This window comes from Drosophila hydei, unplaced genomic scaffold, assembly GCF_003285905.1.
Source record: "Drosophila hydei strain 15085-1641.00,03,60 unplaced genomic scaffold, DhydRS2 tig00000333-arrow-arrow-pilon, whole genome shotgun sequence".
NCBI lineage: Eukaryota > Metazoa > Arthropoda > Insecta > Diptera > Drosophilidae > Drosophila > Drosophila hydei.
Genome location: NW_022045711.1, coordinates 981,752 through 1,008,282, shown reverse-complemented (window position 1 = coordinate 1,008,282; position 26,531 = coordinate 981,752). Strand labels below are relative to the sequence as shown.

The following is a 26,531-nucleotide window of genomic DNA, read 5'->3' as shown; positions in this document are numbered from 1 at the left end:
CTGTGGCTCCGTCGCTCTCTCGCTCTGACGCTCTGTCGCTATATTTCCTTGCCCAGTGTGTGTCCTATGTCTCGCTTTCTGAGTTCGTTCTCGGTTGGCCTTTTATACAGTCTTTTTTACTCGCATAGACAAAGGCGGAAGTGTTGGCGGGGGCGTGGCGGTTGGCTCTTCATTGCTTTTCATTTGTAACGGAAATGTTTGTGAAAATATCCTTTTGTGTGTGTGTACGAGTGTGCGTGTGTGAATGTGAGTGTTTGGGCTTGTGCGTCCTGTGCGGTTTGTTGCTCTGGGTGTTAATGCTTTGTCTTTGACCGGAAGCCTTTCCACTGTCCACGCAACGGCTCCAATGGCCGCCCCGCTGTGAGCTTTATGCACAGCGCAGCAGGCAGCAGCTCAACTATGTATATATATGTATGTATGTGTGTGTGTGTGTGTGTGCGTGAGCGCGAACTAGCATGGCACTAGGCGTTAAAGGGGGACAAAGCAGCGCGAGGTGATTATCGAGGGCTGGTTACACAATATTTACTTGACGTCTCCATAGGCCACTCCAAGAGCTATCAGAAAAACGCGAACAGAAAAAATAACTGCATACCTATAGAGCTATAGACAGGCTGGACAATCTCTTGCAGCTGCCAGCGTTTGTCACTAGCGTCAACAAGCGCTGCTCTTGCCTTGCTGTGCGCCACGAGCGAGCGGGAGACAAGCGAACGGATCCATGGCCAGGCTACTGCAGCCCCTGGTGGCCAGCTGGCTGCTGTGGGCGCTGCTTGGTGCCGCCCTCATAGCGGGGCATGGCACGGAGGCGCGTGGCTGGAATTATCGGGGTAAGTTTGGGCCAAGCGTGGCCAAGTGAAGAAAGAGAAGACAAAACTTAAATAATTGAAAGCCAATTGCAAATCTGAATAGCAATCAATGAGACTACAAGGCACACACGCACACACACACACATACACACACATTTGAGTTGGTCTACAATTAATTTCAATCAGTAAATGGCATCCGCATTTAATGGCTGCTCAATTGCAAAAGCCGTGAGCGGTGACAACAACAAGCAGCAGCAGCGGCAGCAGCTGCACAGATTGGCGCCAGATCAGGGACCACATAATGCACACACAGACAGACACCCACCCACACACACACACACACACACACAGAGGGACAGACGCTAGTTATCTTTCGAGTCAATCGAAAGGCGTGCACAAATCTAGGCTAATTGTTTGTCGCTTTTGTAATAATGATGCCAGCGACAAATTAATTTGCACAAACATCTTAACTTAGAACTAAGAGAATGCTACACACACACACACACACACACACACATACACCTTACACTTGACTTGCACTTGACTTTGCCTCTCTTTTATGCCAAATGCTCAGCTTTTTGTATTATGCAACTGCAAATGTTATTGCCCAATTGTGACTCATTAAAGATTACTTAACATTAAGTTATTCTACATATGAACATATATAAATGGATCTATTTCCATCAGCTATCATCTATAAAGCACTAGCTCAGATTCGAGCTGAAGAACAGAACAAAGGCAAGTCAACTCCTGCTTTGACTCTGACTGTAACAGCAGAAGTCAAAGTAACAAAAACGTTTGCGAACGTAGCACAAAAGAAAACGAAAATAGCAGAAGTAACTGAACAGTTAGACGATTAGTCAGATAAAACGTTAGCGAATATGCCAGTAAAAGGGGAAAACTGGTCTAGTCTGACATTAGCTCCAGTCATTATGGATAACTTTTCACTCGAATCTCTTTAAATGTGCGCTTTAATTTTTCACAGCATTGATAGGAAAACTCTTTCAGCGATTTTATGCATCGATATTTTGTGCAAAGCGTCAAAAGTAAATGGAAATTCGCATTGTGCGCAAAAAACATTTGTATAAATACCTTTGGCAAGAGATTTCGATCAGTTCATTTGCCTTAATTGAATCGTTCTCTTGTTCACATTTTTTCTCTTCTTAGGCCAAACTATGTGAAATATATAACAAGCACACAGAATCAACAACAACAACGACAAGTTAACACCTTTGGCTGGAGCTGTCCATAGAGAGACTTTAGGCAAACCTGAAACGTTTACGAATCTGTCAGCCAAAGCAGACTGAGCTGACTCTCTATATAACATATCTTTCTATATGTGCACAACGAAACCGATTCGAACGTTGACAAATAGCTGAAAAGTCAGGTTAAGCCATTGCAATGGCAAATATTATATTTTCATATTTCGTTGAGTTCTTATCTTATGCACAGAGCGAAACGAGAAGACGAATTAAACAGGCCTTGCCACCAGTTGCAATTATGCAAACTTCTTTATCTAACTAGGTGGAACTGTTTGTATATCTATGTTGATATTTCCCGCATGTAAATCTTTTGTTTAAGCGAATATCTTCTATAGCTAGGCTCGGGGCAGACCTGGCAAACGGGGCGGGCTGGGCTGGGGGCATTTCGCTTGTCACGAGCTGGGGCTGCGCTGTGCTTCTACTCACTTTCTAGGCCTTTAGTCACGGTCAGCGCTAGACAGAGACGGACAAAGCTCTAATGAAAGACAGACAGAGAGAGAGAGAGAGAGAGAGGGAGGGAGAGGGAAGGAGGAAGAGGGGATAGAGACAAAGCTAGAGGCAAATAGAATTTGACATTTGATACACAGGAAAGACGAATGCAAAAAGACAAAGGTACATAGAAATTAAAAACTGTAAACTGCAGCTGGTGTGTGTGTGTGTGTGTGTGTGTGTACAGCTTAGTATTTGTTTGTGTTAAATGTATTTACGACAATGTCATCCTTGACTTCATTAAATGGCATGTGTGGCAGCTTAGTGTGATGCTTAGCTGTGAATGCAACTGCAGCAGCATCTTTGTATCTGTATCTGTATCTCGAGGCGTAGCTGTGTCTACGTAATTTTATCTGATGTCACACACACACACACAAACACACACGCACACACACACAGACACGCCCGTACATCGAGCAACTACAAATTAAACAAACAAAAATTTCAGGCAATGCTCTGGATGGCAACACAATTTTTGTGTGCATTTTTTATATTTATATATACATATATATGCATATATATATATATATATTTACATATTCCTTTTATACATAGAATTAAATCAAGCCCATCCTCCTCAACCTTAGCTTATAGCGTTTTTTTATAATCGATATATATCGATACTTAACGTATCAAAACTAAAACTCATCAATTGTCATTTTCCATGGGTCACAGCTTAAAGAAAACCTGTGCTAAAGGAGTAAGAACGTCGGTCCTTCAGCTCGACAGGAATTTAACTGCTCTGAAACTGAGCAAGGATCAGCAATGGAGGCGTAAGACAGCTAAGAGTTGGCACTTTTGGGGTTCTCCAAATGTATTACTGTCTACGATGTGTCACGCTCTCAATGAGCCTAAATATATATCAAATATATATGTAATCGAGAGTTCTCTAGCCTAAATATTCGATATGCGAAGAGAGAGGAAGTGTCTGAAGTGTCTAGAAGGGAAGGAAGCACAGCTAGGTAGCAATCCCATATACACTTTTGACTGCATGAAAAAAATGTATATATGAATATATGAATATATGAATCCAAGGGGGGAATTGTGCTAAATCAAAGATTTCTCGGTTCTTTGGCAGTTGAACTAGGCGAAGCCTAACAAGCAATGCCTTTTGACAATGCAATAAAATAAAAGCAGTTCTATATATGCTTTACTGCTACTATATATATCTATATATATCATGTATAGGAACAGATTCTGATTAGTAAACCAAGATTTTCATTTGAAGAGTTCTAAGTCTACGAAGGCATTTAATCAGCGAGCTGAATTTCCTTTCTTGATTATTTCTGCGGACATTTGTGTGTGTGTGTGTGTGTGGGTGTGTGTGCATGTGTGTGTGTGTCCCCGACGGCTTGAACTATTTTTAATTTCAACGGTGGCTTCTAATCTGCGCATCTCGAATGACTTCATAATATATTTTTATTCTTGTTTGCTAAATATTTATTTATAGTACAATACAACGCCCACACACACATGTGTGTGTGTGTGTAGTGTAAGATTTGTAAGGCTGTAATACAACAGCTAAAAAACTTGATTTTTCTGGTTGCCTGCGTCAAGCGCTTCCTGAAGAACCTGCAAAATGCCGCAGCAGCAGACAAAAGCTGAAGATGAAGAAGCAGAACAGAAGAAGCAGCAGTAGAAGAAGAAGAAGAGGCGGAAGAGCCAGAGGCGCTTGCCCAGCAATGAAACGAATGAAATGAGCACCGAAATGAGATCTGCTATATAAATAAATGATGCGACTATTGTGGAGCAGATTGTGTGTGTGTGTGTGTGTGTAGTGTGTGTGCTGTGTGTTTGCCTAGCTGCATGCTCATGCGCTGATGTAAGCACAGCTCAAGTGTGTGTGCGTGTGTGTGTGTGTGAACAATTAAATGCTGTAAAGTGCATTTCTATTTGCCGTCGCTCGCCTGTGACTGGGAAGCGTGACTGTGAGTAGTGTGAACAGTGACTGTAACGGTGACTGCCACAAATACAGTTAACAAGTGTGCTTTTGTTAGCTGCCCGCCTGTGCGTGTGTGTGTGTGTGTGTGTGTTGATATTGTGCGACAACAAACGGCGCATTTCAGGGCCAGGTCCAAGCTGATGGCCCCGGTGCCCCATTGAGCTTCTTGTTTGTGCAGCTTTTCATTGTGGCAACAAATTAAAGTGCAACATTTCCGTGTATGTGTGTGTGTGTGTAGGTGTGTAGTGGACTCTAGCCAGAGCAGAGATGCCAACTCAGCTAAAACGTGGCTGAGATGTTTGCTCCAAGCGCATTTTTCCTTTAGGGAATTTATTACGAAATGCCAGATATATCAGATATACAGTTCATAGACAGCTTATATAAGTTATATGTGCTTATTTCCCATGCATAAAGTATCTAGATAACATGTCTACTTAGGCTTTTCTACATGCCTTTCAAACAGAACACAAAATACTTTGAGATTTCCATCCACTTAGCTTTGCTCATCTAGCTGAGCTGTTAAGAGAGTTTATGTGAGATATCGAAGAACACATTAATAGTTGAAAGGAAAGGAAGGAGTATTTCTGTAAGAGTTTTGATTTGAACTGGACAACTTGGGCAGGGATCATTTAACTTTCAACTGCCTAATTGAATGTTCCCTTTTGTAGTTTTCAGCTAAATTAAATCAAATTAGAGCAGAGCCAATATGCCCGTTTGCAGCTGTGTAAAACAGTGCATAGAAACTGCATTAAAAAAGCTGACAAACTTTTATGAATTGTGTGTGATCGATGAAGCTTCAAGCAAGAATTAAAAAAAAAACAACAACAAATTGAATTTATTTTTAGCTTTAAAACAGCGCACATATTTAGCTTTTTTCTGTCCCTTTTTTTGGCAAAAAACTAGCTGCTGATTTGCTGCCCCTTTTCGCGCAGGCCGCCCAGCCGCAGGCCGGGTAACAGTATACTTGGCAAGTGTAGCTACAGCCAGTAGCCGTGCAGCTAAGGCTTCCAGCCGTAGCTGTAGCCAAAGATGTATCCATGGCTAAAGATGCTGCTGTGCCTCTATCTACATATGCTGCAGCTGTAACTGCGGCTGGCGACGGGGCTTTCGTGTGTAATTTGATGCTTATGCCATTAACAAAAATGTCAAAATGCCATTGGGCATGCAGCCACGCCCTTACGCCTATACGCCCACATAGAGCAACAGACATCGCCTGCCCCCTCCAAGGTGAGGGCGGGTGGCGGCATGGATTCGCAATGTCGTGGCACGTAATTTGCTTGCTGAAGCGCGTGCGAAATGTTAAAATGTTAAAAAAAATACAGCAATAGCAGGCAGTAGAGCAAGCGAGACAGAAGCAGCTAGCGTGAGTGTGTGGGCGAGAGAGAGGGAGAGGGCGTAAGTGCGAGTTGATTATAAGAAAGTTTTTTTTCGCAATGAGATTTGATTTTTTTGTATTTTGTGCAAAATGTAAGAAAGAAAAAAGTAAGGAAACTTTTGCTTCAGCTGCTATTTTGTGATTTTCTTCTATTTTCCATTTTCCGGACAGGCTCATAGCCAGGCATAATGTTTAGCTGATTAAATACGTGACTTCATTCTATTGTTGACAAGCTGATTTTGTTGCAGCGGCTTAAAGCTGCACTCGCCCATAAACAAGTCGGGTGCGAACTTTATGTAGCTGCAAGATACAAGATACTTTACTTTATCTGTCATGCCGCAAAATGCGATATGCGAAATGCCAAATGCCAAATGCCAAATGCAATATGCAAAATATAAAATGCAAATTTATGCAGCTGTCAGGCGCGATTGCAACTGGGCAACTGGTCGCTGGCGTCTGCAATCGATAGATCGTGCCAGTTATCGATTAACAACGATTAACCTTGATCACATGCCAGCGCTCCAAAGTTAAGGCCAAGCGATCTCAATTGTGCATTTGTCTCATCTCTCGACAAACAACTCGAGCAACACTTGGAACAACTTGTTAATACACGCAATTAATTCGCTGGGAGCGAAACGTTTGCTGATAGCTCTTGCGGCACGTGTATCTGCAGCACTTCAACTTTGGCGAATACCCTGTCTGGGGCAAGCACAGGCCTGCCTGGCAGATGCATCGTTGTGTTGTCTAAGCGGAGAGTGGCAAGAGTCGCTCGAGTGAGCATAGGGAAGATAACACCATTCAAATATGCGTAGAGCCTGGGGAACAACATTCAATAGAGCTCGGCCTAGACGGGCTGGGTATTTGGCAGTCGTGCACTCTGCGCTGTTTGCATTCCAGCTTGTCTTGGTCTTATGCAAATCGCGGTTCAGCAACGACAGCGACACAACAATGTTGACTTGACTTGACTTGCCTGATTCACTGACTGACTGACTGACTGAGTGACTGACTGAGTGACTGACTTGCATGACAAATGACTAGCGCAGCGAGAAGAATGAATTTATGAGCACAGTGCAGTTGCCGCATAAAGTATCTCATAGATACGGCGCGCCGTCACTTTGCCTTCGATTTGTGGCCGCGACGCGTTTCGATGTTTGTCTAAATGCTCGCTTGCAAAGTGACTTGGGTATATTGGTTTCTCACAGTCTTCAGTTGAGCTGCAGCTGTTGGCTTAGCTCAATGCTGAGCAGTGTTGAGCGAGTATTGTGCAGTCGGCCAGGCTCGACGCTTGCTCTTAGTCGCAATCGAAACAGTCCAAACAATTCGCGAATCCACTCGAGCCACCACTCGATGCGACTCGGGGGGGCTGGCGCAGCGTGTGGGCGTGGCCGTTCACATATGGATGGCCAATAGAGGTAGAGAGAGCTTCATTTCTGCTTGCCAAACGGCCGATAGCTAAGTGCAAGAGACTCTGCTGTAATTGACCAAATTACAGGGTATTCATGGCGTCAATTTGTAAAGCAATCGCGTGCTGTGCGCCAAGAATGTTAATGGACATTCTGCACACCTTGTGTCAGATGCTGTCGACACGCCCCTGTCGATCAGTGTGCACTGGCTAATGGACTGATTGGCTGATTGACTGATTGACTGAGTGACTGAAGATCAATGCTGTGAGTGGAAGGTGTCTTAAAGCATTCGAATTAGCATATCCTACGATCACAATTAAAGTAATGATTGAATGATTTGACAGCAAAGCGAGGACGCCCAATCCGTGACTCCAATTACAGGGTATCTAGAGTGCATATAGAATATAGACTCATTTGAGTGCACGATTTGAGCTCTCGCATTTCTATTTTTGCCTCAAGGGTTCAGAATAAGCTTAACTGAAGAGGCAGACGCAGCTGGCAAAAAGTGCAATTCCAGGGTATTTGCTGCGCCTATAATTCACACCTTGCTTGGCCTTTTTTTTCGGTTAGCTGCGAAGAGTTAACTGGGTTACTGCGTGTGCTCGGTGTGTGTGTGAGGCATGCACGAGTTGACTTGATATCAGCAATGATGCTGCGCCCACACCCCCCGCTTGGCCAACACCCAGCCGCCCAGCTCCCCGTGAGGCACAAGCCCCCCGCTGCCGCCCACCAATTGCTAAATTACGCCAAGAATTTTAATCGAGCGTCAACGATAAATGACGGCGCAGCGCCGAGAGATCGCTTTAAAGAACTTGGGGCCAGTGGCAGGGTGTGTGGGGGCGGTGGGCAGGGGGCAGGGGGCGGCGCTTTGGCACGAGCAAACGTCGCTATATGACACAGATATACAAACAGTTTGCAATTGCAATTTGTAATTGCAATTTCAATTGCTGGGCGACAGAGCTGCTCGACTTGACATCATCGCCTGATGCAGCAGGCTGCCACTGCTGCAGCTGCATTAGCATTATAAGTTACGCGTGCCAATGCAAATGGCATGCCCAGGCCCATGCCCATGTCCATGCCCATGCCCATGCCCATGCCCATGCCCATTCCGTTCACATCTCGGTTAACCCATCTTTTTATCGCCCAGCTAAATCAAAGCCACAAAAGTGCCGCCGCTTGGCTATAAAATCTGAATGAATTTCATACAGAAATGTTTGCAGCGGGGCTGGCAGCGAGGGAGGCGCATTAATATGCAGCCATGAATGCATTCAAATGGACAGCGGAGAGTGTGAGTGTCCGTTGGAATAGCGAATCTGCAGCCGAATGTGAATGCGAAACGTATTCGGTCTGCTCTAATTGCATTGTGAATACAAATTCTATTCGCTCCAAAGGCAGCAGCAGCCGCAGCCGCAACACCTCTGACTGCCTTCCCTGTCTACTCATGGCACTGATCGAGCTTGAGCCTTGGCAACTTTGATTGGGGTATTACCTAGTACTACCTTGGCTAACAGCGCTGCAACTCACGCTCGTGCATCAGCTGTGTAGCGAGTGAGCAGAATCTGAGTAATCCGACCATGGAGGACTGTCAGAAGCCAACGGGAGTGTCGCACGGCTGCATGAGAAACGTGTCGAATATTTAATGTGAGCATGCCGAGCCAATGCAGCAATTGTCAAGCTGACGCTGATGATGATGAATCGATATTATGCGATCATATGCTGAAGATACTTAGAGTAAATGAGCAGAAATATTTCAAAGATGAAGCTGAGGTACAAGACTCGAGACACGATAAAGACACCAAAGAGCCTAAAATAGAGAAGCAGCAATCGACTACAGTGACGATGCTGAAGACAAGATATACGTAACCCTCTACACATATAGTGCATATATCTCATAGATTCGCTGGGGCTTTATCTCTGCGTATAGAGAAAATTATTGAAATTGCAGTTAAAATTTAATTCGTCATTCGAACTAATGATCAAAGCCAGATCGTTTGTATTTGCTGATATGGATTGGGAATATATATGTGGGACAGAAAGTCTATAGGCTGCAAAGTGCATTCAGTGGCTATCAAATTCTATTTCCATATAACAAGTCAAGCAAGTGGAATCTGAAACAAGCGCCTGGCAACGCGTGCCGCGATAAATGTAGCAAGTTCAACGCGTGACAACAGCGTGAGTAATCGAATGGTTATCTCAGGAGATTAGGCCTTGATGATGCCATTAGCACAATTAGCCCTAGGTTTGATTAACCAGTGCTAGTTCAGCCTCTGAGTATGACTATGAATAGGATTCAGCGCGCACTCGGTCATGCCTATGACGACAGTCTCTGAGCTCATATTAGAGCCACGGAGACTGAGAGGCAGCCTAGTTAAGTATTAGTGAATATTGCATCAGAGCTCTCAAATGATTCATTTCGGCTGCTGCATTTGAATACTGATTGATGTGTGCGTGTCTGTGCGTGTGTTTCTGTGTGTGTGCGGGTGTGCGGGTGTGTGTGTTGGGGCTGGCATGCTATGTGTAGGGCAATAGAAAATTTGCGGTCGACAGGCCCAACAAATATTTGGCCACAAATTGTTATTATGATGGTTGTTGCTGCCGCTGTTGTTGTTGTCGTTGTTGTTGTTGTTGTTGTTATTGCTGGCATTGCGTGCAGCGCGCGTCATTCGCGATGATTAATGACAATTTTTTGGACGTATCCGTGTCCCATGTCCGTGTGATTCTGATTGTCCACTCTGCTCTACATATACATTTATATATATATCTTTCGCCTACTGCCTCCCTCTCTGTCTGTCTGCTATCTCTTGGAACGTCTCTGTACCCGATAACATTTAATTGCATTGCGATATATCACAAAGATAGCACAGCACATGACCCTGACAGAGGAGGCGGAGGCTCGACAAGTTTGCCGTTCGCTTGTTGTTCTTTGGGCCTTAAGACTCGAAGCCAACAACAGAAAATAATAATAATAAAAATGAGACAAATATCAGATAGAGAGCATATATATATATATATATATATATATATATATATATATATATATATATATATATATATATATGTATATTTGTGTATATATAGGGTATCAGTCAGCCATCAAGTGTATAGAAACAGTTCATAAAATTAAAATGTTCCATTTTCGGGATCACAGAATGTCAACTGCTAATCGATATTTATCGATGATATAAAATAAATATATTCCCATTTGTAGCCATCGATATTTGATGTAAAGCCAGTTTGCTGAATGAGTCAAATCGGCTCGTGTTTTCAATATTCAAATTACTTATACGCCAAGTAATCCTAAAAAGTATTCGGTTACCTTAAGCCCAAGCCCTTACACCAAGTAAGACTATGAAATTAAATCAGTTTGAAGCTCTGATGTAACATAGATAAAGAGACAGAGAGACAGGCAGGCAAAGACACAAATACAGAGAGAGAGAGAGAGAAAGAAAGATAGAGCCAAATAAATAGAAATGGGGAAAGAGAAAAGATAGAGACAGTGACATAAACATAGCCATTGAGACCTTGAGACTGAGCGAGAGAAAGAGAATCACACGGAGGTAGAGGGAAAGATAGTCGCAGAGAGGAATATAGAGAGAGATAGAGATTGAGAAAATGGTAAAGAGAAAGTGAGAGAGAGAGAGAGAGAGAGTCGACAGAGTTCATACGGGAGAAAGATGTATAGAGAGACAGAGGGGTAGAGGCAGTGAAAGGGGTCGAAAGAGGTAGAGGGAGAGAAAGAGAGGCATCGTGATGGAGACAGGTAGAAAGATGGAGAGGCAGAGACAGACGCATAGAAACAGAGACTGAGCTAAAGAAAGAGAGTCACAGAAGAGAGACAGAGGGGGAGAAAGAGAAAGGTAGACTCCCTCACTCTGCCTAGGGAAAGAGAGAGACAGAGAAAAACTGTTCTGCCTTTCTCATACGTGAAGCATATTAAAATCACGTATACGCCGCATTTGCCCAGCAAATATTGCTGTGCGGCGCTTTATTAGTGCGCTAACATTTAACCAATTGCAAGACAATCAGCGCTAAATGTTGTTGTTCGGGTTGTTGTCGTTGTTGCTGCTGGTTGCTGTGGGCTGTTGGCGGCAGCAGTTGCTGGTTTTGAGGGCAACCGCAAAAGTATTTAAGAAAGTTGGCAAGCAGCAAAAAAAAGGAACTAAGTTGGGCTGCCTTGTTGGTACCAGGCACACGCTGACACTTTTACTTTGCCACAGCGGGAAGGGGCTCTGGGTCAGGCTCTGGCTCTAGCTCTGGCTCAGACTGAGTGGCAAAGGCAAGACGACAACAGCAACAATTGCTGTTGCAGGCGACAACAGCAACAACAACTGCAGCAATGCCTTTGTTTTACGTGGGCAGCAGTCGAGCAACAAATGACAATTATTTGCCTTGCGGTGAGCTGCAACTGGACTTTGTTGTCTCTTGTAGCAGCAACAGCAGTGGCAGCGGTGTGGCTGGGTGAGCGGGTGGGAATTTATGCTGGGGTAAGGGCAGGGTTTGTGTGGTGTACCGCAACCTGGCCACAATGATAAATTTATTTAATTTGCCATAAATTGCTCAAGTAACTAAGACGACGCACGCAATGTCGTGGCAGCAACAGCTCAGCCCAACACACACACACACACAGAGCGAGTTTGGGCACGCTTTGGCCAGGCAAAAGTTTTTTGTTGTATGCAAAACAAGACACAAAAATTAACGTTTGTCACATTGCGCAGGGAATGCGACAAATCAGTGGGAACTTGCCAACAATTTCCAAGGGTATACAGTGAGCGGAGGGCATGGATGGCTAAGGAATAGGCAGTCAGTCAGCCAGGCAGACAGACAGACAGACAGACTGATAGACAGGCAGAGAGAGAGGCACATAACTGTGAGCTTTCAACAATTTAATCGATTTTGTTGTGGCAGACGAGTCGCAAGCGAGTAGAAATCAGAGCTTAAGTGACTGAGCTGTTCAATACCCTGTAAAAGTGAACATGTTATTGGGCCAAGAGCGAGCATATTGGCTCTCATCTCTAGCTGTGCGCACTGGCAACTTGATACCTTGCCGCCTTTAAATAGAAACTCTATGACTCTATGACCACAGAGATGAGCTGTTCGACGACAGCTGCAGGCATACACGTACACTCCATAGGCCCGCTCGGTGCCTTTACAGGGTATGCTTCATGAGTTGGAGTTGTGGAATTTGGCCAACAAGTTGGCAGTTGCCACTGATATCGACGCGCTGAAGCGCTGGCTTACAAGTATTTATGCAATGTTTACATTGTGTGTTAATGCCTATGAACTGTGACCCCTCTACGCTCGCGCCGCCTCCGCGCCCGCATACGCCCGCGAGCGTCTGCCTGGGCGACCCTGTGCAAACAGCGCCACATGCAAAGGGGCACTTAAAAGTGCAGACGCCACATAATTGTCGCCCCTGCAGCTGCAGCACACAACTGACAACTGTCGCGGCTGCAGCTACTTTTTGACACGGATAGCTCGCTTTATATATATATATATATATATATAAATATATATGTATATATATACAGATGCATGTATGCGTGTGTGACAAGGCGCATCAGCAGCGGCTGCAACCAAGCCAAACTTTTGGTCTGAAATGCCCGACGGCTAATGACTCATTAAATAAGGCACTTGCGGCTGCAGCCGCCTACAATATGGGCATGGTCGGCCTATACAGCGCTTACCTACACACACATCGCACGCGTGTTTGTGTGTGTGTGCATATTCATGAACTAAGCGACGTGAGGAGCTTCGTGTTAAGCTGCCATTTTGACGTTGCCTGCCCGTGTTTACACAGCAGCAAAACTGGAGAGAAAGAGAGAGGAAGAGAGGGCGGGAGGGAGACAGTGCACTTGAATGACAATGAGTGTATATGAGTATGAGTATGATTATGAATATGAATATGACAATCAATCAAGCGAGCGTCAGTCGAACTCAGCTTGAAAATTCGTTTGCTTAAACCAAACGACGACAACGACAAACGACAGATACTTGACATGATTCCTGTGGCAAGTGGTTGGCATAGAAGGTTGCTGCCACATTAGGTGGACGCACGCAGCGAGGGTTGTGTAGAAGCGACGTTTTTCCATGGCTGGCAGCTGGCTTCAAATGTGAATTAAACTCATTTGCCAGCGTGATTCAATTTTCTGCACTGCATTCCAAGTAGCTCAGAGTTGCGCACTTTTACTCCAAAATATACTCAAGAAAATAGTATTCAAATATTCATAAATATTCATGCCAATACTCACACTCATTTGTGAGAATTTTGATATTATCAAAAATGTATTCTATTTGGTCTAAACTACACTCACAGATTCTCTTTTGAATATTCATGAATAGTCATGTGAATACTCATTTACAAACGTGTTACCCCCAAAATATATACATAGATATTTTTTGAATATTCACGAATACTTCTGCGAATACTTATCTGAAAACTTTTTCGAAAAAAATGTTTCAACTATAAAAAATGGATTCTGAAATATAAAAATTTACGCAATTCGACCAACAAATATATTCATAAATAGCTTTTGAATATACAATCATATGAGTACTCATTTGCAATTTTCTTTTGCATTCCAAAGGAGAGAGTATTTTGTAGATAATGCATACACAACTTCTTCGTGTGCTTCCTTGGACCTCCCAGGTAGAGCCGAAGCAAACTTCTACCGATCAGCTCAAAGAGAAATGAATAGTTTTGTTCTACGTTTGTTTAGTACGAATAGATTCTTATTTCATTACAGAATTCAGAATTTCGAAAATTCGAAACTGAATTTTTCCTCTAGAGTTAAATAATATTTTATTTATACGTAAATCAATTATTCTTCGAAAACTGTTGTTCAAAATATATGTATATTTGATACCAGCCATAACTGGCTCTTGAGCTCTGGGGTAGGAAGGGCGAGGATGGCGGAGGGGGCGTACATATTACCTGTCTGTTCAATTTCCGATGAGCACGTGGAATATGCTGTAATTACTCATACGGCCATCAAGATCCCAGAGCAGACATCAGCAACAATCAGCTGTATGTGTCACAATTACAGCTACATTTTACCGTTACATTTACAGTTTTTAGCTGTGACATGGGCTTCCGTCGAAAAGAAAGTATGAATGTTGCGTATACGCGACGTGCAACGCACGGAAATCGATTAGACATGACGGCAAAATATTTATCGCTTATAGTTTTTGGCTTAATTAAAGCAGCATTTAGTGGAACTGAAGAGGGAAGAGTGAAGAGCGAAGAGTGGACAGAGAGGGGTGAAGGGGGCGTGAACTGCCTAATAACTCATTTGCATGGCTCGACAAAACTTGTCAGTTGCGTGGCGGCGGCCTTTAAGCGTGCAAGATGCACAAAACGTGCTTTAAACCGCTTCAAGGATATTTTCTATAGCAGAAGCAGATGGGGCTCCTAATGGGATTGGCGGCGGCTTAAGTGTGGTAAGGGTACAATGGGGTTGGGGTTGGGGTTGAAGTACTTTCTGTTGTGTGCACTTTGCGGCAAAATAAGTGAGTTAATGAGTCGATCAGCGCAGACTGAAAGTGACTGGCTGAGTGTTTGGAGCTGGGGATGAGCTGCGCTAACGAGCAATAATCAAATCAAAATACTTTTTATTATTACCAAATGACAGCAACAACAACAACAACCACAAAATTGTTACGCGGCTACAAAAACCGCTTTTAAGCGACAACAGCAACAACAACACCCACACACGCAGATTCAATGTGGTTGATGTAGCTGTTTTGCATTTTCTATTGTATACCCTGTAATCGCATAAAAAAAGGAATTTATGTGTGGAAGGTTAGAACATAAAATGAGTATATAATATGTATAACAGTATAATAGTGTAACAGTATAACAGTATAACAGTATAACAGTATAACAGTATAACAGTATAACAGTATAACAGTATAACAGTATAACAGTATAACAGTATAACAGTATAACAGTATAACAGTATAACAGTATAACAGTATAACAGTATAACAGTATACAGTATAACAGTATAACAGTATAACAGTATACAGTATAACAGTATAACAGTATAACAGTATAACAGTATAACAGTATAACAGTATAACAGTATAACAGTATAACAGTATAACAGTATAACAGGATAATATTACTGATATATAACCTTTGAGTCCTAGAACATAAATCTATATGGTCTTTCGTATGTGTGAAATCGAACTGTATTGCCTTACAGGTTTGCTTGTTTTTCGTTCCATTGCTTTCTTATCACACTTTTCTTTTACCAGTTTTTTGGCTTTTTATTTTGCTATATTCGATGCCGCAAAGTGAAAATGTGGCCCCTTGTCGCCTGTGTTGTGTTTGCTGGCAGGCAGGTAGCTGGCTGCTAGGTTCGCCTATGCATAGAACTGTTTAACCATCCGCAGCACCACCCGCAGCAATTCGTGCACCTCTCGAACTTTGTTTGTTTGCGGTTTTGGCTTCTGCGCTTTTGCGTTTTCCATGCGCCGCGTATCAATTATCGTCTCGAATTTAGTGCCTGGCACCAGGTGTGTGTGCGTGTGTCTACTTGTTGTTATTGCTGTTGTTGTAGGTGGTTTTGCTGCATACTTGCAGGCGGCACGCTTTAAGTTCAAGTGCAAATGGAAGCAGTGCAGAGCAGAGCCGAGCAGCTGACCAACTCAATCATTCCGACACTCACATGAATTCACTCAATTTGTTCACTTGTTGGCGCTGTGCGCCTGCTGACACAGCTCTCATTACAAGCTGGAGAGAGCGAGAGAGTGACACTGAGGGAGGGAGAGAGAGAGCAAGCGAAAGAGAGTGTGAGTTGAGCACCAGACTGAGAAATTCCACACGGCCTTTTGACACTTGAACAAGTTGTTGCTCCTGTCTGTCTCACTTAATGTGTGTGAGTGTGTGTGAGTGTGCCGCTGTGTGTGTGTGTATTGGTGCATTAGGCATACAGCAGCCAAATAAATAAACGGGAGAGAGCAAAAGTTGCTGCAACTGCGATTGTAGCACAGCTGCTGCCACTTGCTGCTGGCCTGTTGCTCCAGTTGCCTGCTGTGGGGGTTCCTTTCGATAACACCCTGTACTGCCACGCAGGGGCTGGACAGGTGCACACAGGTGTGCAACGCTAGCACTGGCTAGGGTGCCGGCCCGTGCAGCATTGGCAATGTTTTTGATGCCCGCCTTTATCTTTATCTTTGGGATTTTTGGCAGATTATAAATGCTGCACGTAATTTGTTTACCTATGTCCTGAGCATCAAACGAGCCGGCAAATGGCTTACGAGCTGTCTGTCTGTCTGCCTGTCCGCTCTAACCCGTTGCTGTGTGCCCTCAGTGTGAGGCAAATTGGAAGCCCTTTCGCCTAATACCCTGCTTGCTGCTCAGCAGTCGAAGAGGCTGTATAAGAGAACCCCTTGCAAGCCTCTGATATTTATATACTCACATTTCTTTATAGATTTTAGATAAGTCCACATTTTGATTGATATATATATATATATATATATATTCATCTGATTCATTTATAGCCATTGCAATTCTCTAGAGAATATATTTCTTATATGTGTAGAAGCTTCTCTCGCTGTGCAGGGTAACGCTTAAGCGAAGTCGTCTTCAGTTTTGGCCTTTTCTCGTTTTTTTTTGTCTGTGTTGATGAGTTTGGCAGCCAAATCCGGCAGCTGCCATATGTTGGCCATTATTGAATCTTTAATGTCAATAAGCAAAGCCTTTGTTGCTTCCGTCTGTCTGCTGCTTTTCTTGCTGCCACTTGCCACTTGCCCGCCTCTCCTCGTTCTCTCTCGACTGCCATTTGTTTGGTTTGGCGAATTGTGTTGCCTACTTTGAGGTGCGGCAAAACGCAAACGAAATTGTCAAACTGCATTGCTGGAGGGCTGGGGGGCTGAGGGCTGGTGCAGGGGCGTGCCCTTTTGCGCCGCAGACAAACTTCGAATGCAAAAAGCAGAAACAAACGAAAAATAATAATAAGAAAACGCTTTTTGGCAGCTTCGTGTTGCAAATTGCAAGCGAAGCGATGAAAACCAAAAGAAAAAAAAACAACGAAACTTTGACGATTTGTGAGCGCCCAAAAAGTAGTTAAAGTTGGCGCTGCAGCTAACCACGAAGAAGACGCCGACGACGGTGACGACAACAATTGTTGATTTATGGCGGCCAATGGCCCCAATGAACCCTCAAGACAGAGGTTCCACAAGCCTAAGCCAAACGGCTCACCAAAAGTTAAGCATTTTCATTAATTGAATGCGCCAAGGCAATCAACAGCAAAAAGGATAAATATAAAAGAAGAAGCAGCTGCAGCAGCAGCAGCAGTAAACATATATATCTTTAGATCAAACAAATTATAAATTTGAACAACAGATTAGGCTGAAGGCAACAACAGCTGCGCCTTCTTGCTTGACCATCCCGAAGGAGCAAGTTGATCCAGCTGAGAGTTGCACTCAGATATATTTATATACATAAATATATATATATATATATATATATATATATATATATATATATATATAACTGATATCGATATATATCAGATTCTGTTTTCTAAGAGTTCCGATTCATTATTGCCTCCAACTGTTTCAGGACTGATGTGGAGCTATTTTCCGAGTGAGACTGCCTCTTGGCTCACGCTTGGCGCTTCTCAGTTCTGGTTTGTCCCGAGTGTTGCCAAGTGAGAGTGAGATGGCTATTTGGCCATTCAGACAGGGTCAGACAGGCTAATGATTGTCAGTGGACGAAAAGAAGAGCCCAGAAATTGGCATTCTGGATGTGGACTTGGTTGTAAAAGACACTTGAAATTCATTATTTGTCGGGGTTGTTGAAGTGTAAATTACAATGGAAGGTGACCAAACTGAATCAATATCCAACACACATAAATATTTGGGTTAATAAACAATGCTTTCTGACAAATTATAAAAAGATATTCACTGTCCTCAGAGATCGTTAGTTAGGAAACCAGCCATTAGTTATTGATAATGATAAGCTTCTACTGCCAAGCTCATCGTTTTGATCTAGAATATTATACTATGCATATATATGTATGTGTGTATATATATAAATATATATAAATATATATATATATATATATATATATATATATATATAAATATATATAACCTTCTTCTGTCTGTTTAATACATTGGCCCAAAAACATTTTCAATTGGCTCACAGTGCTTAACTTGACTTTTCTCTTTGCCTAAACATTCGATGCTCAATTAAGAATTCATATATGCTCACCGCTCGAGCAAATGGACTGTTGACAGCTCGTAAGTCCGCTTTTATACAGCTAATTCTTGATGTTATGTAATTCTTGGACGCTTTAGCGCTATGCCCAGCTAGTAGGTGGGCCTGCAAGCCGCATCAAAAGGCTAGACCTATTTATAGCTTAGCTTAATCAATTCTACAATATTCCAAGTTCATCAACGCTATCCACTCTGTCTTCGCCTGGTAGCATTAATGGCCAGATTTGATGCGAGCCAGATTAGCCAGAGCTAAAAGATGCAGATTATGAAATTGATTTTCCAGTGCGCTCAGAAGTATGCAATGGAAACTTGATTATCACAACTTTTAGCTAGTGGAATGCGCTGAGAATCTTTTTTTTTTTTTTTTTTTTTTTTTTTTTTTTTTTTTTTTCGTTTTTATTTCTTTATTTTGTTGCAGCTTATTGTCTTAGACTCTATAGCGCATTTAGCTCTAAACCTTAACTAATGGGAGGGCAGATATGCCAATTATTCTGCACTTGTAGCTACTATCTTAATTAGTTCTAATATTGTCTAGAGGATGCAATCTCTTCAGTCTTCGCCTATTGTTGTTTATAGCCAGGTTGCTTGCGAGATGGTTAGGATGCGCTGCAAGTCTGTCCGCGTATCTTGAACTGTGTCGCCCAATGAGTTCAGCAACTGTGGGAATTGCTAAATCCCTATGTAAGACTGAGTTTCTTACAAACCAGCTGGCTCCAGTCCATCTGCGTAGTGCTTTATTCTGCAGGGTCTGAATTTTGTTCCTTGTAGTCTTCGCCGAGGAGCCCCATAGAGAGATACCATATACGAAGGTTGGGACAACTATTGCCTTGTAGATGGCGGCCTTGCTGCTGTAAGACAACTTGCTTGAAGCTCTCAGCATCCAGTCGAGGGTTTTTAGCTTGCTTTTGCATTTTGAGGTTACTTGACTTATGTGCGCTTTAAAAGTCAGCCTTCTGTCAAGAGTGATACCAAGGTACTTTACTTTTGAGGCTTTGGGAATAGTGGGCCCCAATGCAACGCTTGGGCAATCTCCTCTTCTAGTGGCGAAGGTAGTATGTACAGACTTTTGTGCATTAATGGTGATACACCACCGTTTTGCCCAGCGTCCGAAAGAGTCCAGATATTTTTGTAGTGAGTCTGAAGCTTCTTGCGCAGATACGTGACGTGATAAGATGGCGGTGTCATCTGCATAGGTCGCTATGAGTACTGCATCTGTACTTCCTATATTTGGCTCGGGAGTTGGCATATCTCCTGTGAATAAAGTATAAAGTGTTGGGCCTAGAACACTACCCTGTGGTACTCCAGCCATAATTGGTCTAGTCAAGGATACTGTTTGCCCCCTTGACACTTGGAAGGTTCTTCCAATAAGGTATGAGGATAGCAACGCGAAAAATGGGGCTGGAAGGGTGGTCCTCACTTTCTGCAGCAGTCCCAGGTGCCAAACTCGATCAAACGCCTGTTTGATGTCTAAAAAGACGGCAGAGCAGTACATCTTTTCTTCAAAGGCTCCAAGGATATGGTGCACAACTCTGTGAACCTGTTCCGGTGTTCCATGCTGTCTCCTGAAGCCAAACTGATGGTTTGGAATGGCCTCCTGGCGTCCCAGATGTGTCAGTACTCGTTCCAGAAATATTCTTTCGAATATTTTGGAGAGTACTGGCAACAGGCTAATTGGTCTGTACGACTCAATTTCTCCCACGGGTTTGCCAGGCTTAGGAATCATCACAATCACGGCGCGCTTCCAGCAGGCTGGAAAGTGCCGGATGCGGAGCATGGCGTTGTACACCATAGTTATGTAGTCTATGGTGGAGTCAGGCAGTGCTCTAAGGACTCTGCCGTTTATTAGATCATATCCAGGGGATTTTTTTGCCTTCACTCTTCTGATGTGTTCAAGAACCTCTTCTTTTGTACATCCAGTTATCTGGTCTTCAGCTGGGAGGGGCGAGAGAACGATGTCTTCTGTTGCTTCGATTTCTGAGGCCTCTGCGGTAATCACCGGCGTGAATTGGTCTTGAAGGTGGTTTGCAAAAGCCTCAGCTTGAGCTTCGTCTCCAATGTGCCAGGAACCAGAAATGCTCCGAATGGGATGACGTCGTATTGGCTGCCGTTTGAGCTTTCTTGTAAATTTCCATAATTGAAACTCTGCGTCAGTGGGCGATTCAGCTCGTACCAGCGCATCGCTGATACACCTCTTTTGAAGCAGGGCGAGAGCAGCTTTAAGATGCCTCGTGGCTTCGTTGTACATGGATTTGGCATCAGGCGTGCGTAATCTTAACCAGCGTCTCCTGGCCCATCTTTTGTGTATTAGTAGGTGTTGGGCCTCCAAGGTGAGGGGGATGTTGTACGGAGACTGTTGTCTTGTTTGGCAAGATGGTGGGGCGGCTTGGTGCGCAGCTTTGACTATTTCTTCCTGCAGTTTGTTTGCTGCGTAGTCCACGTCTTCAGGAGTGTTAAGTTCCATTTCTATGTGCAAAGAGTAATGGAGCTCGCGCCTAAAGACTCCTAAATCTGATCCTGCTGGCAGTAGTTGTTTCCTAATGGGCAAGGGCTGTGGCTGCGCGTGGATTGTGACTATTAGTGGCAGGTGGTCAGAGGATAGGTCCAAGGATTCTTCAATGGTCAATTGCCGGTCACAGATGCCTTTGTAGACAGCGAAGTCGATTGCCGAGGGCCTGTGTCCATTAATTGGGTAACGGGTGGGGGCTCCAGTCGCCAATATGCTGAATTGTAAGTTTTGAATCGCCTCAAATATGACTTCTCCGCGACGATTCGCACTATTGCTTCCCCAAAATGGGTGCCATCCATTCCAGTCGCCGCCGATGAGGGTCTTATTCAACCTTTGGCCTAGAACCTGTTCCATGTGATGATCACACAGACCAGTGTTTGGCGGAAGATAAATTGACGCAACTTCGATCGCTCCAATAGACGTAGGCAGGGTGATGGCTGAGACCTGCATTGTTGCGTTGCAAATTGGCAGTAAAGGTGTATGCGGTATTGTTGCTCGTATGAGGATTGAGGATCCACCAAAGCAGTTTGCTCCTTCACCATGAGCCTGATAGTGTTCGTATCCGAAAATTTGTGTAGTGGGGCACTCATGAGTTTCTGTTATTAACATTATATCTATGTTTTCTTGTGAGAGAAACGCAGCCAGTTCCTGAGTCTTGTTTCTCAGGCCATTGGCGTTCCAGATACCCACACGTAAAGCCATTATTTGTAGGCAAGCTTGGTTATGATGGCCATTAAACTGTTTAGCATGGTTGCTTGTTGGGATTGTACTTCTCGCATCGCTTTGAGCTCGGCATTAATTGCGTCAAACTGACGTTGTTGTTGCTGAAGCATTTCAGTGAACAAAGTGTCACTTGTGGTATTCTTATTTGACGGTCCACCTCTAGCGGCCTGTGCGTAAGAAACACCACTAATAGGCGTTGCAAAGCTCGTGGCTTGGGTAATGCTCCGGGGCCTTGTAATTTCGGAAGCAGTACTCGGACCCGTAGACGGTGTTTGTGTGGGACTCCTTTTTTGTGCTGGGGATTGCAATTTGCGCAACCGCTTGTATACTTGGCAGCCCTTATAGTTGGCTGGGTGCTGTAACTCACAGTGCACACAAGTTGGTGCCTGGTCCTTTTCGCGGGTGCAGTCTTTGGATGCGTGTTTCCCGGCGCAACGCACACATCTGGGAGCTTTGTGGCAGTAGCGTTGTGTGTGTCCAAATTCTTGACAGCGATGGCATTGTGTCAGGTCGTTGTATCTTCTTGGCAGTTCCACTGTGCAGCGTTGCCTGCAGACAACTCGAATGTCCAAAATTTCTTTGTTGTTGGGGGCCTGAGCCACGTCAACAAAAAATATATTTAGCGGTGTTTTGTCCATACGGCTCAGTGGGTTGTGCACATTTGTAATTGTGTGGCCTTTGGTTTCCAATTCCTTTTTAATTAGTGTTGTATCAGTGCTGGAGTGAAGCCCTTTGAACACGACTCTATATGGTTTGTCCTCCTTAAGCTGGTAGCAGTGGAACTCCAATTCCAGCTTAGTAAAGTGGTCTATAACTCTGCGATAGTCCTCACTGCATTGGGTTAATACACCTATGTTATTCTTCTTTGGCTTAATTACGTATGATTTAGCATCAATTACTTTATCTATTATCTGTTGAAGTAGGGCCACAGACTTGATGTTTGGACACCATATGGGGGGCGGACGAGGTTTCGGAGTAGTTTGCTGGTCGGTCAATACTGGGGCTTCTGGAGCTACAGGTGATTCGCTGTAGTCTTCATCTTCTTCTACGAGCAGTGAAAATCGATTTTCTGATATTAATGCTGCATTGCTGGTGCTTGGTTCGTCGAAGATGAGCCTTTTCTTGATGGTTTTTGGTGAATTTGGCTGTTTACGTTTCGTGTTTTTGTTGTTAGTGATGCCTTGCACGGAGGCGATATCTATTTTTGAGTTTATTGGCATGATGGAGGCTTGCCTATTTGCCATCACAACGTTAAGCTGGGCTTGCATTTCTGCATTTACCTTTACAGCTGTAGCGAGGTTATTGACATTAGATGTCATCGCGGATTGTGCTTTTGAGTGCAGGCGCACTCGCGCCAAGCGACGAAATTTCGTAAATTGCAATTAAAGCAATTGAGTTACGCGGAAGCAAGCGATAAGAAAACGCTGCGTGTGCGGTTTTTGTTGCTGTTGCGTTGAAGAATGCACCGCAAAGTTCTATTTTTAGAACTCTGCAGCAGTAGAGCTTAAGCGAAGGCTGTTCGAATTCACGTCTTTACAGGTCGAACGACTGATCGCGATTGAGTAAAATTTGATATTAAATTATGACAAATGATATATAGAGCAGAGATTGTGACAGGCCAATACAAGACACTTTTGCGATTCCATAATGATGTGAGTTATTCTTGAAATATAAATTGTTATACAAGAACTGTTATATAACAATCAATTGCAATCCACATTGTCCTAGCAGGACATATGTATGAGACATTTGAGATGGACGCGTGACAGGCAGCAAATGTACTGAGAATCTATTTCAAATGAATTAGCCCCGCTAATTGTGCACATAATCTGTACAATTATATATATATATATATATATTTATATATATATATATATAAATTTGTATAGCTATGGGCTAGCGAGTGTAAGAGATTTTTTTGATTTAGCCCGAGGCGGCAGCTGTGAAAACTTAAAGCTGTCTCTGATTACACTTGAGCCAAGTGCCACGCCTCCAGTTGTTGGCGTGCGCATCTTGTCTTTGCTTCTAATTAGCCCACTGCTCCCTGTTGTTGCTCTTAAGCGCCAACCATTCTTCTTCTTCCTTCTTCTCTTTTTTTTTTTTGTTTCCGCCTAGAACGCTCTCGCTCGCTCGCTCCCTGCCCTCCCATCTCTGGCTGGCGCCCTCAGCTAGCTCTCTCTCTCTCTCTCTCTCTTATTTCCTTGTAATCAAATCCGCGCTGCTTTCCACTTTGTGTTGTGCATACTTTGAAGCGCTACCAGATGAATGAAAAGTGTGAAAAATATTTGTGAAAATGCTTAAGTTGACTGGTATTTTGAGCGTCCAACAGCAACGACAACGGCAACGGCAACGGCAACGACAATGGCAACAACAACGTTGTATAAAAAAAGGGTTCAAAAGGGCCAAAAGCAGCATGCACAGGAAACTGTGGCTAACGATGCTTGCTGTCGCAAAGTCGAGCCGAGCAAAGCTTGAGGTGTGGCGTGGCTGCTGTGTCATTTCGAGTAGGTTGTCAGGCTTATCAACTTATCAACACACACACATACAGACGACCAGAGACAGACACCTAACAAACTTTTGCTTTTAAGTTGGCAACTGACAAATTCGACACACAGCAGCAGCAGCAGCAACAACAAACATAAAAATCAGTGGGAAATGCTTGTTAAACTGCATCCGGTTGAGGGCTAATTGCACCATTGGCTGGCCAAAAATATATATTTCCATAAAAAAATATACAAATTCTTTGTAGAAGAGATATGTCACAGTAAATACCCTGTAATACGCTACATGTGCATATATTTATATATATGTTCCACACTAGATTTGATATACCAACTGACAACATTCTTGCCTTTGAGCTCACTCAACTTAATCTAATATCAGTGACTGAGCTATCTATAAGACTAGACAAATCAAAAAGGAGTTAAAGTTCACTTGCCAATCAAAGTCTCAATCGAGAGTGTTATACCCTGTAATTATGAGTATTTTATCTGTATCAAAAGTGTTCCCTTCAATTTGAAAACATTTGACAACTCTGGGAGATGGACTCAGCTGCAAATATTTTGTTGGCTGGTTGCGAGTACCACCTGCATCAGTTGTTGCGTCTTATTCACAGGGTATATGCACACAGCTCTAAACTGGAAAACCTCTCTTTTGGCCATTTCAGAATGCAGCGCCACTGAGTACCGATGCCGCAATGGAAAATGCATCGACAACAGCAAAGTTTGCAACTACGTCGTGGACTGTCCCGACGGCGAAGACGAGGGCGATGACTGCCGTAAGTAGTTGACCGAAAGCAGATCCATTATAACCTAAAGTCCTATATACACAACTGCAAAGACATATATACACACACACATAGACACACACGTATACACACATATATGTATATTTAGTGGTAGACGTAAGCCCAAAATGATTTTGGATACGTCTATGCGTTGACTAAGTTTGACTAAGTTTCTAGCTGTAAGACATGTTCGATAATAGATAATCGATAATCGATAACTGCTACATGTAGGCCGATATCCGACCTGCCGGCCGTAGGCATAAGTCCGCTTACGGTAACTGTCCCATAAGCCAATTTGATTAACCACAAACTTATTAACCACTAACCACTAACCGAATTATTTTTACTTTCTGCTTTCTCTCTCTCTCTGTGTCTCTTGCTCGCTCGCTCTTGACCGCCTGACCTGCTCGCCGCAAATGGGGGCAACAACTAACACTCAAATAACAATACAAATCCAAAATAATAATAATAATCATTACCGTTATTCGATCACCGTTTACTAACGCTAACCAGCCGCCGCCTGCAGCGGCATGGAGTATCAATGTCGCGATGGCACCCGCTGCATCAGCGTCAGCCAGCAATGCGATGGCCACGCCGATTGCAGCGATGGCGACGATGAGGAGCAATGCGATGGAAGTGAGTATCGATCATCCAATCAATCACTCAAGCAATCAATCAATCGATCAATCAATCATCAATTTGCTGATCGCACTGAACTCAATAGTTCTGCATTCACTTAGCTGGCATATAATCTCCTCTATCTCTCTCTCTTGGTCAGTCAGTCATGTTTGATTGACATGTTTTTGTACTTGTACTTTCGATTGAGCCGTTTAAGACAGAGTCTTCTATACTGCTCTCGCTCTTCCTCCCCTAACTCTCAATTCTGCCTAACTCGATCAAATTTAATTGAGTGATTAATCGAGAAGAAATGCTTACACGAGACTCAATTGCGTTATCAATCATGAGCTTAGGCATATTACTCTGCTCAACTATTCTACAAAAGTACAGTTTCTGCACAATGCCAAACAAACATGCGGCCAAGAATTGCTAAGTGCTGTTGAAATTCAGTGCCCAGATCAGCAGACATAACAAACACACTTCATCAATCAGTCAATCACTCAATCATATGCGTTGCGCTCATCATCTAACGTTTTTGCTCTGACTCTCCACCGTTCTCTGCCTCTCCCTCTCCCTCTCTCCCTCTCTACCTCTTTTTCTCTCTCTCAATTTGAACTTATTTTGTGCCATGCTGCTCAGTTGTGCCAAGGCTACGCTACACCTGCCCCAAGGGCAAGTTCACCTGTCTCGATCTCAGCTGCATTTCGATCGTGCATCGTTGCGATGGACGCGCCGATTGTCCGCACGATCGCTCCGACGAGGAGGGCTGCCGTATGTCTAACAACGCACGCTCTCCCTCTCCAACTCTCTCTTTAGTAAAATATATTATACTTTCTCTCTCTCTCTCTCTCTAACTCTTTTGTTAACTGCTCATGCAGCCTGTCTGTACGACAAATGG

The 26,531-nt window shown here is 43.6% G+C and overlaps 1 protein-coding gene across 29 annotated transcripts in view; it reads left to right on the top strand.

The window, feature by feature from the left end:
- The first annotated feature begins 619 nt into the window (after positions 1-619).
- The window catches only part of LOC111605612 (basement membrane-specific heparan sulfate proteoglycan core protein), a 63,497-nt gene continuing 37,585 nt past the window's right edge, over positions 620-26,531 (top strand). For 12 of the 29 annotated variants that reach the window (XM_030223999.1, XM_030224000.1, XM_030223993.1 and 9 more), the window contains exons 1-3: positions 621-824; positions 24,896-25,006; positions 25,529-25,651. In XM_030223999.1, coding sequence (XP_030079859.1) covers positions 716-824; positions 24,896-25,006; positions 25,529-25,651 — 343 coding nt within the window. In that variant the 5' untranslated portion in view covers positions 621-715. Of the gene's footprint in view, positions 825-24,895; positions 25,007-25,528; positions 25,652-26,531 lie in introns of all 29 variants that reach the window. The other 17 variants (XM_030223996.1, XM_030223998.1, XM_030223989.1 and 14 more) reach the window with 4 other exon arrangements.